The sequence below is a fragment of the Brachionichthys hirsutus genome, chromosome 9 (genome assembly GCF_040956055.1).
Source record: "Brachionichthys hirsutus isolate HB-005 chromosome 9, CSIRO-AGI_Bhir_v1, whole genome shotgun sequence".
In the NCBI taxonomy this organism is placed as follows: domain Eukaryota; kingdom Metazoa; phylum Chordata; class Actinopteri; order Lophiiformes; family Brachionichthyidae; genus Brachionichthys; species Brachionichthys hirsutus.
The window spans coordinates 9892341-9910662 of NC_090905.1; the positions used below are offsets into that span (position 1 = coordinate 9892341).

An 18322-nucleotide genomic window follows, 5' to 3' on the forward strand; every position below is an offset into this window, starting at 1 on the left:
ATTTACATTGAAATGGAAGATTGTCAACAGTAAAGGGAACCAGTTGGTGCTTTATTTCCCTCCTAGAGAGGTAGCTTCAATAAATGACTGTGCAAGAAGTAACTCACCTGCCATTTACTTTTTGAGATGAAGACTTTCAATAGCTTTGTGTTGATTTCATCAATTCCCTCTCCTGCATGTTCATCCTGACCAGTTAGGAAGTTTTGTGCGATTAGATGTTAGTCTCAGTTTTTTCAACAAGATCATTTTGATTAAAACACATATTAGCTCACCTGGAACCAATCGTGGCTCAAGCACTCAAAGGCAGTTGGTCGATTCCTAGGCAAAGGAAAAATAAGACTTCTGTGTTGCACTGAAAAATGTTGTTATGGTATACTGGCAATATTCAATTGATCATTGCATCATTTTGCTGCTGCTCAGAGACGAATCCAATCGATTTGAAAAACTGCTTGAAAAGTGCCAAATACAGTGTATTTCTGACAGAATTTATTTCTTTTTTTTGCTATAATAAACAATTATCTTGAATAATTGAAATGATACTGTCATAGGTACGGAAGAGGAATTGTGTATTTTTGTACAACTTTTAAATTGTACATTTCATGACTTTCAAATTTAGAGTGTAAGTGGATTCAGGGAAGCGTGAATGCAAAGGTTCCCTACTCTGGATCTGGCTGAAGGAGCATATGGAGAAAGGTTTGGGCCTTCAGGCTCCTGCATGTTACGTCAGGCGAGTCCCAGTTCAGGGTTCCCTCGCCGATCCTCAGCAAAGTAGCACGATCGGTCTCACCCGCGAAAGGGCATCGGCACACGAGACTGTCAAATGAAGGAAAGACTGTTAGGAACAACATTAAAAAAAATGTATATATATGTAAGATAATGATTCTACGTACCATATATAAGCTATAACACCTACAGACCTGACAGAGACAAATAATATATTAATATAAAACTGTTTTTAGTTGCACATTGTCGATGTTTTGTAGATTAAGAGAATCCATACACACAAAAAACAAAAATGTACACTGTCTGCTTCAGGTCTACCCAAGATTAATAGTTCCACTCACCAAATGTCAGTGGCCAAAGTGACTGGCTCTAGGTGAATAATCTCAGGTGCAACAAACTCCGGCGTGCCGATCAAGCTGTACTGGTGTCTGGAAGTATCCATTTCCTGGCAGAAGCCAAAGTCACAGATCTTGATTTCATCTCTGGGCGGATAGACCATGAGGATATTATCAGGCTAAAAGGAAGTGAACATAAAGATGGAGTTAAGAACTACCGGTAGATGGAAAAATCATAGCGATAATATACTATCAACGGGAAATCTCACTTTTATATCGAGATGCAAAATGTTCATGCTGTGAATGTGACCGACACCTTCGAGGATTTGCTGAATGTACGACTGGACCTGAAATGACATTTTCAATATTATTAAAGAGTCATTCATAATATTTGCAGGGAAAAAAACAAATTGTTGCTAACTCATGAACATTTGAACCTCTTTCTCTGAGACCGATCCTTTCTGAAATAAATGGTCCAGCAATCCATGAGAACAGCACCTAGAGTTGGTGTTGAAGAACACTAAGTGAATACACATTGAATCCAGCAAACTGAAAACACTGCGGGGGAAACACATTTAGCAAAAGACATACATTTCTGTGATCAGCACCAGCGTGCGTCTGGTGCAAAAGAAGTCCAGCAGGCAGGCCACTCTTGGATGAGCCAGACGAGATAGCAAGTCCCTCTCCTGAAAGGCCCTGGTCCGCATGCTGCTCCGCAGAGGAAGGAATTTGGCAGCAAACACTTCGCATGTCCTCCTATGGACGACACGCTTTACTACTCCAAAGGTTCCCCTGAAACACAGAGACGACATCGATCATATGGATTCATGGGCAGGTTGGACTAAATCAGAATGAAGTGTGGCCTCACCTTCCAATCTCCTCATGGACATCATAAACTGAGAATAACTTCCTCCTCCTCCCCAGGTCCACTTCCCTCTCCTGACACTCCAGTGGGCCTGAAGCAAAAACAAATCTCTGATTCCACTGAACTCAATACAATACCCTTAATAATATTAAATATAACAATAAATAATGATAAGACATGCTTTAAAACTAAGCTACAGTGATAAGTACATTTTCCATATCCGATTAATACATACATTAATACTGAATGAATAGATATAAAATGTTAATGCACATTAGCCCGTGTCTCACCTTCCTCTACTGTCAACTGAGCCCGACATGAAGTATGGCCAGAGTCATTGTAAGCGAAGCACGTGTATATGCCGCTGTCCCCACCCTCTGGGCACACGATGGTCAACGAACATCTGGCACCCTGCTGCACAAGCTTCACGTTCTCATTGGCTGAAAGCTCCTCTCCATCCTTCAATCACAGAGGAGACTTAATACACACAACTTCCGGGTCTACAAATTCTGTCCAAACCTCTTTAATTTTGCAGAATAGTAATTGTATTCATTTTAAAATAAATAAATAAAATAGAAGAAAGTACTATTATACATTTGAATCAACGGAGGTGCTTCATTTTGACCTTTGAAATGTATTATATGCATTTTGGTGTGTTTGGTATGATGAGATGCAAAAGAAGCTTGGGTTGGGTTGTGGCTTCAATCAGGAGCCAATGATCCACAGTACTCTTACCTTGTACCACTGTATCTCAGGAGTGGGTCTTCCTGTGATGATGGCAGTAAATGTCGCCGGCTTGCCAGGCTCTACACACATGTCCTCTGCCGGTACCTGAATGGAGGGAGAAGCTGAACAGAGAATCGGAGCAGTCAGTAAATCACACCATTTTGAAAGGAGTCTTACTACCATCTTTAAGAGAGGAGAATACCATCTGTAATTTCCTGCATTGACTCCGAGATGTAGATCTCTTCCTCTTCATCCTCGAAGTAACAAGGAGGCTCGTGTGGCAGCTGAGCCATGGGTGGTGAGGCAGGAGGGGCTTCTTCTGCAGCACATTCAGCTCTGGGCACAGAAATAAGCGTAAACGAATGGAGAATTATCAAATAGTACTGATGGGCCGGAGTAAATTATGTTTTTCATACAATACTGTGACCCCCCCCCCCCCCCCCCCCACACACACACACACACACACACACACACACACACACACACCTTGTCATCCCCTGAGTGGTAATCAGGGTCATTGACAACACCTGGACGAGGTTATAAACCTCGCAGACGTTTCGTTTGGGGTTTTCCCCACTGTCTATTTTAGATAGATCCCCCGTTTTGCCCTATTTAAGTAATGTTGTCTGGAATTAATCCCTTTTGTTTCCTTTACACAGCGTCTCTCCTTGTTCTTGTCATGGATGTGACAAGTGGGGGCTCGTCCGGGAATTTCCCATGCCTGGCTGGCCCCGTTGGTGTTTGGCAGCTCTCACTGACTTTGGCGGATTCCATGCGGCGTGCGCCAATCAGCTGATTTGTATCAGGTGTGCATTCGGTCTGCTGTTGAGTTTCAGTGAGTGTTTGTGCAGGTGCGTCAGCTTGTCTTTTTCTGTAGTGCCAGTTGTCGTGTCAGTTGTCTTTTGGAATCTGTCTCGGGAGCACATGCGCGGAATATTTAGGGGCGTTTGCCTGTGTGCAGGTCGCCTCTCTGCCCCGCTGCGTTATAGCGCGTAAGTACCGCATGAAGACTAGAGTGGAGTTCATTTGTTACATTTGCCTCTTTGTGTGCATCTGGTTACCGTGTGAACATTATCTCTATTGTCCACCCGACAGGCTGTCATGGCGGCTGTGTCCGAGTTTGTTAGGACTCCGTCTGAGGGATTCCTGATGCGTAAGTTTACCCAGGAACAGCTGCTGCAGGTAGCTGAATGGGTTGATGTTGGGGATAAAAAAAAACGGAAGGGTAGAAAAAGGAGCGACCCTAGTGTCTGATCATGGCGGCTTATAAACGGGACACCTTGGCCAGGTGTTGTCAATGACCCTGATCACCACTCCGGGGGACACCTTGCCCGCAGGGGTCGTCACAATGCTTTCATAAATTCATACAAAAGCTTTTCCATGGATTTAAATGATTAAATGTTTTTTATTTTTAACATCAGCTGCTTGTGACACTTACTGTTTGGAAAGTCCGGGAGGAAAAAGAATCTTAGCAATGGAAGAGGTGCTGAAATCGGTCTGTAGCCATTTCTTCACAAAGGCAGTGGACCAGCCCTCCGAGTCCGCATCTACGGAAAACACATCGTCACTTCATCATGTATAGCTTGTTTTAAATTATTGTGTTACCTTGACTGAATCTTGGGAAAAATATACATTACCTTACCTTCATGGTGCAGTAAGGCTCTTCTTACCTCGCGTCTTGAGGGCCTAACCCCACTAACCAAACAAGGAATGGACGTATGCCCACTCCAGCAGGGGATAAGGGGGACACCTGGCCAGCACATGACCATCTTGTGTTTGTAGCAATGGAGAGTTAGCTGGGCATGCATTTGCAAGAAGAGACGGGGTAAAATGTTGTGTGTTATCATGAAAATGATGACTTGCATGGAATGGTCCATGTGAGGAACCTCCTGCTTTAAGACTAGTAGAGGGAAGATGGAGAAAGGTTAGAGACAATGGAACAGAAAACAGGGTGAACCGGAATCAAATATCTAGACGAAAATGGGGACAAGACAGTCCACTTAAACAATATCATCCACGGTCCCATCTACATCTCAAAATCCTATTGAATCCGGGACTTCTATTCTACTCTATTATTTAGCTACTGCTGACATTGTTTACAGAAATGTTAACCATGTACAAACAGTCTCAGTGCGACCGTGTGGTACGGCAACTGCACGGCGCAGGACAGGAAGGACCTATCCCGGGTGGTGAGGACAGCTCAGGGGATTGTGGGTCACCGTCTGCCTGATTTGGGCTCTGTTTACACCTCCAGAGTCCAGAGGCGGGCCAGATGCATCGCCACAGACCCCACCCACCCGGGCCACAAACTGTTTGTCCCGCTCCCATCAGGGAAGCGGTTCAGGACAATAAGAAGCAGCACTGCGAGGCTCAGGAACAGCTTCTTCCCCCGGGCTGTGAAAGCAGTCGTTCCCTTGTAGCGATCTGGGACGCTTTATGCCGGCCCTGCTGTGCTGCTGCTGCTATTTTGCACTATTGCCTGTGATTCACACTCTCTTTGTGTATATATATATTGTTTCTTTAAGAGAGAGAATTTAGTTTTTGTTTTTGATTATATTTATGATGTGTGCCTTAAGCCGTGGGCCTTCACACGATTTTATTATGTTCGCATAATGATAATAAAGTATCTTGAGTCTTGAATCTTGAATCTTAACCACTATTTACTATAGCAGAGAAATAGTAGTGCCTATTATCACTATATTTAAATTACTGCTGCTAAGATTAGGGACACCTTTGGGCTACTGTCTGTGTATTGGAGGAAACTGACCTTGTCTGCTCCAAAGTTATCCCTGAGCAGAAAGTGTAACCTTTATGACATGCGGGTCATAAAGGTTACTGTACAAAGTTCTTATAATTGAAAAGAACGCACATCATGCCATAATCCTCGAGGATGAAGTAACACCTAGCATAGTAGTTGGAACGATTTATGATGTGAGTACCGGTATGTGTCAAATGGGAAAATGTCAGTAAAATGCCAGATTAACATCATCTGAATAGAATGAATGAATGAATGAATGGTGGTGGCTGGAAGTGGATATGATGCAGAGTGCTGCAGTTTGTTGTGCAGAGATGATGTGATGCAGAATGGGTGACAGGCTCACAAGGGAGGAGGGCTGCAGCAAAACCGGGTAATGGCATGTGCTTCATCTCTCAACTAATGAATTGTGGGATGTCCACAGGAAAATCCTGTTGTGGACTTCCACCCTGTGTGGAAGATATTCACCTCCACTAGGTCTGGCTGTCCTACCTTTAGGAGGCAAGTCCTGCGGCTGGTCAGTCTCAATGTCATTGGGTGGTACATAAGCGGGGCATAGCCCAGCTTTGCACTTGACACATCCGAACTCATTCCAAAGCTAAACAAAAGAAAATATCTGATGAACTGCATCTCTGATGTCACAAATACCGAAAGTGGATTTTACATAAAAGGGTTTGTACCTCACACTCATACTGTCCAATATCTGGCTGTGTTGCACTGAAGACTGTCAGACACAGGATCCCACTCCGGGCATCATTATGGATAAAGTGTTTTTCCTGGTCAGTCAACTCTTTGCCATCTTTCAACCACCTGCCGAACCCAAAGAAGTATCTGTCAAATACGCAAAATCACAACAACAACAACAAAATCCTACAACAGCTACATTTGCTCTGATTTACAGGACCTGATCCGTGGTAAAGGAGTAGTGAGTGTGGAGCAGGTGAACTGTATATCTTCTCCTTCTATCAGACAAGCACTCTCAAGCCGAGACACAAATCTTGGTGGAGCTGGAGTGGAGCGGGAAAACATCAACATGTTATCTGAGCCCCGATAATTAAAAATAGACTATAAGAGGCAGTGGGATGAATAGTAACCAAGAGACTAGTGATATTCATAGTATCGGTATTATCACTATTAGATTCAGATTACTTTATTAATCCCAAAGGGAAATTCCTGCACATGCACACTAACAGGCAGCAATGTGACTTTCAAGATGTAGCAGTAATAGACTGCATTCGTGAATGAACTCATCTCTGTAGCTGCAGCAATTTCAAAAATGCTATGGAAAAGCAGGAAACACAGCAATGAGTGAAATAATCCTAATAAGCAAGTAGCGTAGTATTAGAAATCAAAATAATGGCAACAGTATTCATATGAGTATGCATGAGCTCTTACTGAAGCAGTATTTGAATGATAATTAGAATTGTGGTCGTAGTGTAGTTTCTCTGTGAATACACAGCATGAATATTTGCCCATAACACCGATATGTCTCACTCTCTGCAGTCAGATGCATCCATAGACTTACCCTGTACCACAACCTTAGCCAGAGTGCCAGCACTGCCCATAAAGCTGTTAGCACAGCAAGCATACTGTCCCGAGTCCTCTGGAGTGAGACTGTCCAGAACAAGACTGCAGGTGCCTGACCGGTCTGTCGTGATGATGTGGTGGGGGTCATCTTCAAAAGGAAGGCCATCTAAAAGGTGAACAATCAGATCGTCACAGCAAAACCATCATAGTCAACCATGCACATAATTCATATACGCAATCAGCCCTGAAAGATAAAGATGGAAAAAGTGGGTAGCATTATGGGATAGCACTGTGCATACGCTACATACATATTTGTGTAAGATATTGCCAACCTTTGATCCAGTTGACCACCGGTTTTGGCAACCCGGTTACTTTGCAGGTCAGTTTGATTGTTTGTCCTGTTTTTGCTGAGCAGTCAGACAGCAGCGTCTCGAACACTGGTGGGCCTGCAGAGAGACACGAACACAGAATAGAAAACGTAAAAATCAATCCCTACGCTAGAAAAGATGCCTGATCATCAATCATTAAAAATTGTCTCTGGACAAGAGACCACAGGCTCAGCAATTAATGCAAGACTTTAGCTGCCATTGGTATTTTATGAATGCAGCTTGCTAATTGAAAACAAATGGGAAGATTCATCATCAGCATATTGTTGTCTTTGAATGAAACATTTACTGTTCGATGGCAGGCTGGAACGTTGCTGCAGCTCCCTCAGGTCTTTGAGCCAGGAGAGTTTAACCAGGGAGGAGCGACCCTGCAGTGTGTACCTCCGCAATGAGCCCCTGTGTTCATGCCACAAGCCCCAGGACTTCTCATCTCCACCCACAGTCTCCTTTATTTCCACATCATTCAGCTGGGTGGATTGCAAAAGTGACAAAGATGAGTGAGTGATATGAGCTTTGAGACCTTTGGCAGTATTCTGAAGTATGGAAATTGTCATCAATTTGGCTGAATGTGCAATCAAGTGGTTAATTTAAAAAAAAAGACTTCTACAACAAGAATAAAAAAGATAAGACGAAGGCTATATTAATACAATACTAATACACAGATTATATACCTTCATTTTGTTTTTGAAAATGTAGGTGTCACTGTTGCTGGAGTCTCTCTTCAGTTTACACAGTACAATACATTCCTTAAAGAGGAAGACTTGTCTTTGATGTTCTCTAGATGTCGTAGTAATTTCTGGAGTTTCTTCCCAAACGGTGAAGAATCCCTAAAGAGAAGACGGCGATGGACAATACAGTGTGAAGAACAATTGTGATTTGATGTCTTCTTATTCTTGTTAAATGCTGATAATCTTCTGGGTATTATGGGTAGCTCCATAGTTATAGGACCCTGTGCACCCCATCTGTAGCTCATGGTCTGAACTGCAAGGCTACACTTTCATCGAGGACATGAAACTCTACTTTGCTAGTTAAATGTCACATATTTTGAGCACAGACCAATGCAAAAGGTGCAGAAAGATTGCATTAATTCTGTAGCACTCAACTTTACGATGGGGGGTCTTTGACTCACGTTTCACTCTACCAACAACTTAATTTGACTGTATAAAAGCAAATGAACAACTATTAACAGCTGGATGGCTGCTGCATGTCTCTGTGAAGTAACATGTAGGCTGGGTCAAAAAGCATTTTGATTGATAGTGGATGCACTAAACTAAAGTATGTGCATCACCTGAAAAACATGCATTTTTAAGAGCTGGAAAAATGGCAAGTGATTCACTTCAGAGCAGACCTTTGTTAGACAACTGGACAATCAAATTTCTGCAACCACAAAAGTACCGGAACAATAAGACTAAATGGCCCAGTGGCATACAAATAGGCACAAGTTCTACATCCATCCCATCCAATTTTGCAGTGGCACTATTTTATTTTTTTCCCCCTTTGGTTTAAACCAAATGACACATCACTACTAAAATGTATTGTTTAAAGCAGACAGATTAGAAACATAAAGCTAGGCTGCTATCTGAAGATACCTGCCGCACTGGTTCCCCCAGCGTGGTTAGATGCGCTGGATAGTTCTCAATGAGGGACACTTGGTGCAGGTTGTCAGACCTCCAAGGCAGACGAGACACCATGGAGAAGGCCTCCTCCAAAAAACAGCAGTTCTGGCCACTTTTTGCTTTATTCTTTAATAACTCCTGCCAATAAAACGTAATTTACACTTAATAGATCAGCTGGAAATAAAATACAATGAATGAAGGCAGAACCAGTTTAAATCATTCTAAAGATATCCAACATAAAAATATACATATCTTAATGCAAAAATTATTTGGGATCGCGGAAAATAGCTAAACATAATATATAGCCTTTAAATAATTACATTTCGTAGTACCATTGTGTCCATCAAACTAACTTTACTGATTAAGGTTTCAAACCACCGTATTAAAAATAAGACTCTATGCTGACCTTCAGCAAAGCTTGGTATGTTTGGATCCTCTCCACTGGTCGTTGCAGGAAGGTGAGGACATCCATAGAATGAGTGTCGGGGTTTCCAGACTCTGTTAACTCCTGAAGTGTAATGAGCAATAAATGAAGAAAGAAAAAAGCAAATTAGATCAATGTAAGCAGTTTATTTTCCACAATGTTCTCATTGAAGCACAACTTTTGGGAGTACTGTACTTTGAAATACTGTTGGGTAGGCTTGTCTGTGATGCTGGCCTCTGCTTGTGCTTGCCCAACCATGTAGTGAAGATACTTTTCAAAGTCCTCTCTGTGCTTGATCACATGCATGGCTACGTCATCATCCGTGGCGCAGCCTCTCAGACCGGGGAGGAGAACTCTAAGGGGATATGTTTGTCCAGCATGTTTAAAGCGTTTAGAAGAGCATTGAATGCATGTAGAATGCATTTCTTGTACCTCTCGTGCAGAAATACAATGTCCTTTATATTCCTGAAAATAATCTCTTTCTGGTTGAGGATGCTAAAGGGAACGTGTTGGCCTGAGTCCAAATGATGAAGCTGATGACAAGTGAAAGTCTTCATCTCCTTTACAAACTCCTCTTCCCCGTCAATCAGACCTTGGATCAGTTGGCTGAAGGAAAAGGGAATGTAATTAAAGCAGATTTAGAAGCACTGTAGCAATTTTCATTTATTGTCTACTATTGTCTACTGTTTCTAAAACATAAAGTCTCCATCATGAAAACCACATTACTTGCAAATAATGAGTGCATGAAACACCCAAATAAAATATCATTAAAAATAAATAACTAATATGATCCAAAGCAAGTGTCAAAATAGGTTTTTGCCCATTTAGTTATACAAATACAGAGTTTTGGACCTCAGAGCTCTCCTGTATTCTTCTCCTGTTGACCCAATTCCATCAAGATCTTCTTGAGGCGTTCTCAATTGTGAGAAGGTCTCCTGTCAAAAAGACCGCTTTGTGTATTATTAAAAACTTCCTATACTGAGTAAATGATGAAATACATGTCTCTATTTACAATCCAACATTACAATCTCGCAGTGTCTGATTCAGGTTACAGAATATAACACATTTACTCAGTATAGGAGTTGACATCTGGATTTGTAGTCCATACCTTTCTCTTCTTCTCTAGGTACGCCGGACACACCCATCCCTGCCTAGCAGGGTTAGTTTTGGTGGGTTTAGTTCTCACCAGCCACGTATCAGGATGAACAGAGTCCAGGATTTCAACAAACTGTCCTTCCTTCAGAACAAAGCTGTCCTTGCGTCCACTGTTTGGAATGCAGTCAGCTCGAGTCACATACATTTCAAATATCTGAAGTGAAAGAGAAAAAAAAGCAAACACATAAATGAAGGCCTGTACAATGCAATTAAATAGGAAACGGTGCTTTTTCAAAATGTTAGTAATATTGCAATTTGTAACAATAAAGATTATTACATCACTATTTATAAAGCACAAGGTGTGCACAGATACAGAGCAGTACCTCTCGTCCGTCCTCTTCTCCCTCAGACTCTGATCCAGAGCCGGTACTAGCCAAAGGTGACTGACCCCGATGATGTTTAGGAGATACGGTCCTCAGTCTGCATTCATGAGGGCCTAAATAATTAGACAGGACGACATCTTTGGTATCTTTTGTCTCCTGACAGGAGCGGTCAAACAACAGAGCTTAAATAAAATTAACATTGCTGACCTTTGACCTTTAGTAGTTTCTTCGGAAGGTGTGCAGTAGCTTGTTGCTCTTTATCATCCCTGGCAGGGACTTGGTCTGTTGCTTTTGTCAATTCCCTGCACAATATGAAAACATTGCAACCAAATAACATACTAATAATTTATAACACAAAACTCCTAATTATGCCCTCTGACCTCGGTGTAGCCGTGCAGGTCTCTGGAGCGGTCTCGTAATCAGACGGACTTGACACTGTTGAAAGAAGACAATTGTAGGTACTTGACTTTTCAATATGCAGTACGTTAGAGAATAAGAGCATTTACTCACTGGAGCTGGCAGTAATGAGTGAGGAGCGTCTCCTGTCTTGCAGGCTCTGCTGCTCGGTCAGGTTGTAGGCCTCCCACAGAGAGACGCTCACACTTTCTACGTAGCTCCCAGCATCTGTAGCTGATGTGGGCATCTGGGGTGGACCCCGAGGAGGGTCGCGAGTCTGTGACTTGGCCTGGGCCTCAGGCTTCGGATAAGCAAGTTGCAGCGGAGTTATGGCTGCGAGTGGTGGGTGCACAGGCTTCTGGACTGTCGCCGCGGGCTTCTGAGGGTGTACGACTGTTATATTTCCATTGTAGGAGGTCACACCGAACTTGTTCAACGCCTCGCATGTATAGATTCCATTGTCATTACTGGTGACGTTTTTAATCACTAGTTTACATGCGCCACTCTCTGTAGTCTCAATATGACAACGATGGTCTTTTGTGATTGGTTGGCTGTTTTTCAACCAGCGGACTGCGCTGGGTTTTCCTTCCACTGTGCACACCAGTGTGAGCGTACCATGGAGATCTGCACTCTGGTTCTTAAACACTTCTTTAAAAGCTGGTCGCATATCTTTACGGATTTTGTAGCTTTTGAATGCAGCCTGTATCTTGACTGCAGCCTCTTGGAGTTGTTGCTCTTCCTCAGCGCTGGCATTCGCCTCCAGTGTTGCATCATTTGTGGGCTGTTCTTTCTGGGGTGCATGAATTGGAGGGTGAGAACAGGGCTGGACCGAACCTTCAACAACAGAACCAGTGGGCCAGACATCTCTGTGGGGCTCTAGTGTCTCAGTCAGTGCTTCTAGGAAAGTTTCATCTTCAGAGATGTAGAGAAGCGGAATGTCTTCAGACATTTCGGAATGCTGATCTTCCTCTCTTCTCATTGGCTCAACTGCAAGTTTAATTTCTTGATTTACTTCAGCTTCTTTTCTGATGGGTTTTGCTGACTGTTTGACAGGCTGTTTGGTGTTAATAGGATGCTTAGTTCTCTCCGCCACCTCAATGTCTGCTGTCACCAATTGTTTCTTCTCAGGTCTTGGTTTCTCTTCTTTTTTCAAAGACAATGTTGACTCTTCAATCGGATGATCATACATTGTTTTTGTTACAACTCTTGCCAGCTGCTGATCATCATGATCTGAGTCTGTGTCCCTTGAATATTGGTTTTCGGCCCCCCCTTTTGCTTTGCTTTTTGTTCTCACAGGTGGTTTTGGTGGGCTGCATTCAGCCTCATTTTCTGTGTCCTCAGGTTGTCCTTTTGACTGTTCATCCCCCGTTATATTCAATAGCTTTTTGTTTCCCGCTGCTTCTGTGGACACTCGTCTCACATGGTCTCTCTCTGTATGGTCTTCTGCATAATCATTGACAGATGAGTCTACTGACTGGACAATGATCTTCACACATTCCTCTGGATAATATTTAATTGGTTCCGCTGATGCTGTTTTCTCAGCTCTTATTGGCAGTTTGCTGACTTTCTGTTCTGGTTCATCAACTTTATTTTTCTTTATTGTCCACTCCTTTTGTTCATTTAGTGCTTCTTTCACGAACTTTTCAAGTGGTTTATCAGGCTTTTCGTCTGCATCTTTGTTCCAAAGATCGTCCTTTCGTTCAGCTTTACTTGTTTTTTGTAAATGCTGTCCGGTTTGTTTAGAGATCTCTTCATTTCGCTGCATTTGCTCTAACACAGTGTCTCCCAGAAACTTGCCGGACTGCGTTACTTCAGGGTCAACTCTGACCAAGTTCTCTGACTTCATTCCTGGATATCTTGTGTCCATGAAAATACGTTTCTCCTTAACCAAAGGCTTTGTTGGTCCCTCTGCTTCCCTGTCAACCCTATCTTCCTTCTGCAGTAGTGTTATTGGCTGATCAGAGGTACGGTACACATCACTGTCTTTCTCTTCATGTTTTTCCACTTGTGTGACTCTCTTTGCAGCATCAGCTTTGTCCATAGACCTTGCAGTTTGGATGCCTTCATCATTAGTTTCCCTTAACATTGACTGTTTTGTGTCAAACACTGACTCCACATATTTGTCTGAACCAACAGATGCTTTCCTATAGACCCTCTTTTTGGGCTCTGGAGGAACAGGCCTTTTATTTGCTGGATGAGCTATAGGTTTTGCTGTCTCTAAAGTCTTTCCAGGCTGTTTTGACTCTGGTTCATGTTCATTTTCTAGACTTATTAACATATGTCTCTTTTTTTCGAACACGGTGTCTCTCTGATCTGTGTCTGGCCAACTTGTGCTGTCCAGACACAGTTGTCTTGTGTCCGTGAAGACATCCTCCTTCATTTCCACTGGTCTAGGTTGTTCTTCCAGCTTCCGGTCTGCCTCATCTTCCCCATGCAATAGTCTCATTGTTATATCAGCTGTATTGTGCACTGAACTTTCTTTCTCCTCTTGCTTTTCCAGTTGTGTTACATGCTTTGAAAGATTTACATCCATAGATCTTGGAGGCTGAATGCTCTTATGGTCCTCATTAGTCTCCCTTAGCATAGACTGATTTAGGTCAAGCACGGACTCAATATCCTTTTCCAAATTTGAGATGGATGCTTTCCTATTAGATCTCTTTTTGGGCTCTGGAAGAACAGGCCTTTCAATCTCTGGTTGAGCAGATGGATTAGTTTTCTCTAAAGTCTGTCCGAGCTGTTTAGACATCAGTGCAACTTCTTTTTCCTTTTTCAAACTTATAATCGGCTGTTTATTTTGCTCAAATAAAGCATCTCCAAGAACTTTGTCTGCCTGATTTGCATATGGGTCAACCTTGTCTAGTTTCTCCAACTTCCCCCCTGGCTGTCTTGCCTCCACGTAAACATTATACTCCTTTTCCAACAGCTTTGATCGTTCTTTTACATTCCAGTCAAATTCATTTTCCTTCTCCAATAGTCTCATTGTCTCATCACTAGTCTTGTACAGCTCACTGTCTTCATCCTTAGGTCTTTCCAGCTGTGTAGGATTCTTTACAAGAACAAAGTCTTTCTTTGAAGACCCTGCAGGTTGGATGCCCCTTTGTCCTTCATTAGTCACCCTTAACATGGATTGTTTTAAGTCAAACACGGACTCCACATCTGTTTCTAAACTTGTAAAAGATGCTTTCCGAGTAGCTCTCATTTTGGGCTCGGGAGGAATAGACCTTTCACTCTCTGGATGAACAGCCATTGTTGTGGGACGCTCTAACTTCGGTGGCGCCAGTTGTAGAGCTGCACAAGAAAATAAGAAATATTTTGTCGAACATATTATTGGAGACTGGACAGTTATTTCTGTAACTTTTCCAAGGACCTAACAAAGTCCATGTACCTTTTACCATCACAGTTGCAGTAGTCTCTGTATTTCCTTCATGACACGAGTAGCTGCCACTGTCCTCAGGTTCGAGCTCCCTAATGTGGAGCCGGAGGAGGCAGCCATCCTGCTTCATCTCGTACTTCCTGCTGGCTCTCAGTGGCAGTTTGTTCTTCCTCCATTGTACTGACATGCCAGGCTTGGACAGTTCACAACACAGAGTGGCTGCGCCTCCCTCCTCAACCTTCACATTCTGCAATTCTTCTTTAAAAAATGTAGGCAGCTCTGTGGAATATAAAATGTTTATGGAGTAACAGATTGGGATGTTTTAGTGAAACACAAACTACATTTGACACATAAAGCTTAAATAAGATGTATAAAGATGATAAACCTTTCACTGATAAGGTTGCAGTGGTCTCTGCATTTCCTGCTTGACACGAGTAGCTGCCACTGTCCTCAGGTTCGAGCTCCTTGATGTGGAGCTGGAGGAGGCAGCCATCCTGCCTAATCTCGTACTTCCTGCTGGCTCTCAGTGGCAATTTGTTCTTCCTCCATTGTACTGATATGCCAGGCTTGGACAGCTGACAACACAAGGAGGCTGCACCTCCCTCCTCAACCTTCACGTTCTGCAATTCTTCTTTGAAAAATGGAAGGTGCTCTGTGGAATATAAAATATTTATGGAGTAGCAGGCTGGGATGTTTTAGTGAAACACAAATAACATTTTGAGAAATAAAATATAGGAGATGAAAGCATTGAAACCTTTCACTAATAGGGTCGCTGAGGTCTCTGAACTTCCTGCATGGCATGAGTAGCTGCCGCTGTCCTCAGGTTTGAGCTCCTTGATATGGAGCTGCAGGAGGCAGCCATCTTGTTTCATCTCGTACTTCCTGCTGGCTCTCAGTGGCAGCTTGTTCTTCTTCCACTGAACAGACACTCCTCGCTTTGACAGCTCACAGTGCAGGAAGGCTGTGCCTCCCTCCTCCGCCTCAATGGCTTTTAAAACCTCTTTGAAAAATGGCGGGAGCTCTGGGTGAAATGTAAGGATTAAGGACTAATGAGCAACAAGAAATTCCACTCGTGTCTTTGCAATCTGCTTATTTTGAAGATTAATAATATCTGTTCCATTTCACATCAAATAATGTTGCTTTTCACAATGCTTAGATAATGACAGTGAAAGAGAAATGACTTAGACATTGTTGTGAACTTTAAAATCTTCAATGCAAATTCCCAAAACACAGACCTTTAACCAGCACTGCTGCAGTGGTCTCTGCGTTTCTTGCATGGCATGAATAGCTGCCACCATCCTCAGGTTTGAGCTCCTTAATGTGGAGCTGGAGGAAGCAGCCATCTTGTTTCATCTCGTATTTCCTGTTTGCTCTCAGCGGCACCTTGTTCTTTTTCCACTGCACTGATACTCCAGGCTTAGACAGCTCGCAGTGCAAAGAGGTTGCATCTCCTTCCAAAGACTCTACACTTCTTAATTCAGCCTTGAAGAATGGAGGGAGCTCTGAGAAAAGGAATTTAGAAAGCTACCTATTTATTTATTCATTTGTCCATTTTCCTGACCGCTTCTTCCAATATCCGGGTCGCGGGTGTTGCTGGAGCCTAACCCAGCAGCCTTTTTTTTTTTCTCCGTGGTTAAAGACATACTGATCAAACATAGAACAACTGTTAACTGCCTATACACACACCTGTCACTGTCACAGTTGCTGTGGTCTCTGCGTGTCCAGCTTGACATGAGTAGCTGCCACTGTCTTCAGGTTTGAGCTCCTTGATGTGGAGCTGGAGGAAGCAGCCATCCTGCCTCAGCTCGTGCTTCCTGCTGGCTCTTAGAGGCTGTCTGTCCTTCTTCCATTGAACCGGCACCCCCAATTTTGACAACTCGCAGTACAAACAGGCTGAACCTCCTTCGACAACCTCCAAACTCTGTAATTGTTCTTGAAAGAATGGAGGTAGTTCTGAGAATGGAACAGTGGAATTGAGACATTTGGTTAGAATTGGGAAAACGTCACCGTATCTAATATTTTTCACTATGTCTGAAAGCAACTTTATTTTTAACCTGTCACAGTGAGTTTAGCGCTGCTCTGCACATCTCCTGTATCACAGGAGTATATACCGGTATCCAGGGGATCCACATCATGGATGAGCAACATGTTCACTTTTCCCTCCTTACGTATCTCATATTTATAACTATTTTGGAGTGGAATGTGGTTGCGTCGCCACGAGACCGGAGAGGTCAAATCAGAGGTCGTGCAGGACAAAGTGGCAGTCTTGCCTTCCATAATCACAATGTCTTCAGGCTTCTCCTCAAATAAAACTACGAGTTGAAATCAGAGAGTCGGGTTCAGAGGAAATTGCTTTAGCTGAAATTGCAAGTTATTGCTGAGTTTTAAAGAGGCTCTCCATCTCATGTTTCTACTGACCTTTGGGCTTGGAAACGACAAGCAAACGTGCAGAGGTCCTCTCCTCGTCGACCACAAATGCCACAGTGCCCGTCTCCTCCGGCGTTGTCATTGTAAGGACCAGTCGCTGCTGCCAACCCTGGCATGTCATCCGGTTCATCTCGTTCTTCTGCAGGGGGCTGGACCCGAGCCACCAGACACCCTCACTCACATTAGCATGGCTCAGCTCGCACACAAACTCGGCATCGTCGCCCGCCGTCACCGTTCTGTCTTGCAGCCCTGTGACGATCCGCACGCGCTCTGTGGAGGAAGAGGAAGCTATAAAGCTGGATTTTTAGAAATGGAGATGGAATGGAATGTATTTTATAACCTCTTAAATGAAAATGATCTGTTGGGTTGGTTGATGCTGCGTTTCTTGTGAGCAAACAATAAATATTAGTAGAACTATCTTGTACTGTCCGCCTACCCCTGACGATCAGCTTGGCTGTGGTCCTCTTGCCTCTCGTGATGCAGCAGTACTCCCCTGTATCCTCTAGATGAAGTTTCTTTATCTCCAGGCTGTGTGTGGGACCTTTCTTTTTTATAATGCATTGCCCTCCTTCTTCCACCACAGTGTTGTCCTTCTTCCAGGTGACCGGGACATTAGCACTGGAAACTTCACAGGACAGCAGCACGGATTTGCCCTCCATCACCACTTGATTTTCCAGTTCCTTCTCAAAGAACACGGATGCAGCCGCTGTTTGAGGAAGGAAAGTAGACAACTTGTCAGCCTAAAATAACACGTCGAAGGAATTTCCACAAAATTGAATTAATCACTGTAGCCAGAAGAGTGAAATAAATTTACATCAGCAGTCCAAGAATTCACACTAGTTGAAGATCGGTCTGAGTAAGAATAAAGGGCCATCATACCTTTCACATTTACTTCAGCTGTGGTCTTCTTGTCTCCTAGGACACAGCAGTAGACCCCAACGTCCTCAGGCTGGATGCTTTTTATTTGCAACTCAGCTATATTCCCTCTCAGGGTCATTTGGTATCGCCCCCCGTGATGGAGCTGATCCTCAGCCTTGAACCACTGGACAGGCATCCCAGTCCTGGACAGTTCACAGCGAAGGGACACATTTCCTCCTTCAGCTGCTTCCTGATTCTTCAGACCCGTTTTAAAGGAGATGGGGATGGCTGTCGGAAAATCAAGTTCATGCTCATTTTTATGTTTTTTTATCATGTCAATGATGCCCCTTTTGGATTTTTAGGTTTTTCTGCAATAAACACTTCGGGCAACATTTTACTACTTCCCCTTTAATAGACAACTTTCAACCCGATA

General features: G+C 43.3%; 1 protein-coding gene across 1 annotated transcript in view; it reads right to left on the reverse strand.

The window, feature by feature from the left end:
- The window catches only part of obscna (obscurin, cytoskeletal calmodulin and titin-interacting RhoGEF a), a 34497-nt gene that overhangs the window by 6128 nt on the left and 10047 nt on the right, over positions 1 to 18322 (reverse strand). The window contains 40 exon segments of the mRNA XM_068743548.1: positions 108 to 185; positions 273 to 318; positions 661 to 813; positions 891 to 917; positions 1065 to 1237; positions 1328 to 1405; positions 1496 to 1556; positions 1650 to 1850; positions 1927 to 2014; positions 2214 to 2382; positions 2659 to 2771; positions 2852 to 2985; positions 4088 to 4196; positions 5897 to 6002; positions 6085 to 6214; positions 6309 to 6411; positions 6930 to 7097; positions 7264 to 7377; positions 7607 to 7784; positions 7989 to 8144; positions 8907 to 9071; positions 9340 to 9441; positions 9553 to 9712; positions 9790 to 9963; positions 10210 to 10292; positions 10466 to 10666; positions 10836 to 10948; positions 11043 to 11137; positions 11216 to 11270; positions 11346 to 12017; positions 12051 to 14519; positions 14617 to 14883; positions 14990 to 15256; positions 15359 to 15625; positions 15840 to 16106; positions 16291 to 16557; positions 16659 to 16916; positions 17023 to 17301; positions 17468 to 17737; positions 17911 to 18177. Coding sequence (XP_068599649.1) covers positions 108 to 185; positions 273 to 318; positions 661 to 813; positions 891 to 917; positions 1065 to 1237; positions 1328 to 1405; positions 1496 to 1556; positions 1650 to 1850; positions 1927 to 2014; positions 2214 to 2382; positions 2659 to 2771; positions 2852 to 2985; positions 4088 to 4196; positions 5897 to 6002; positions 6085 to 6214; positions 6309 to 6411; positions 6930 to 7097; positions 7264 to 7377; positions 7607 to 7784; positions 7989 to 8144; positions 8907 to 9071; positions 9340 to 9441; positions 9553 to 9712; positions 9790 to 9963; positions 10210 to 10292; positions 10466 to 10666; positions 10836 to 10948; positions 11043 to 11137; positions 11216 to 11270; positions 11346 to 12017; positions 12051 to 14519; positions 14617 to 14883; positions 14990 to 15256; positions 15359 to 15625; positions 15840 to 16106; positions 16291 to 16557; positions 16659 to 16916; positions 17023 to 17301; positions 17468 to 17737; positions 17911 to 18177 — 9083 coding nt within the window.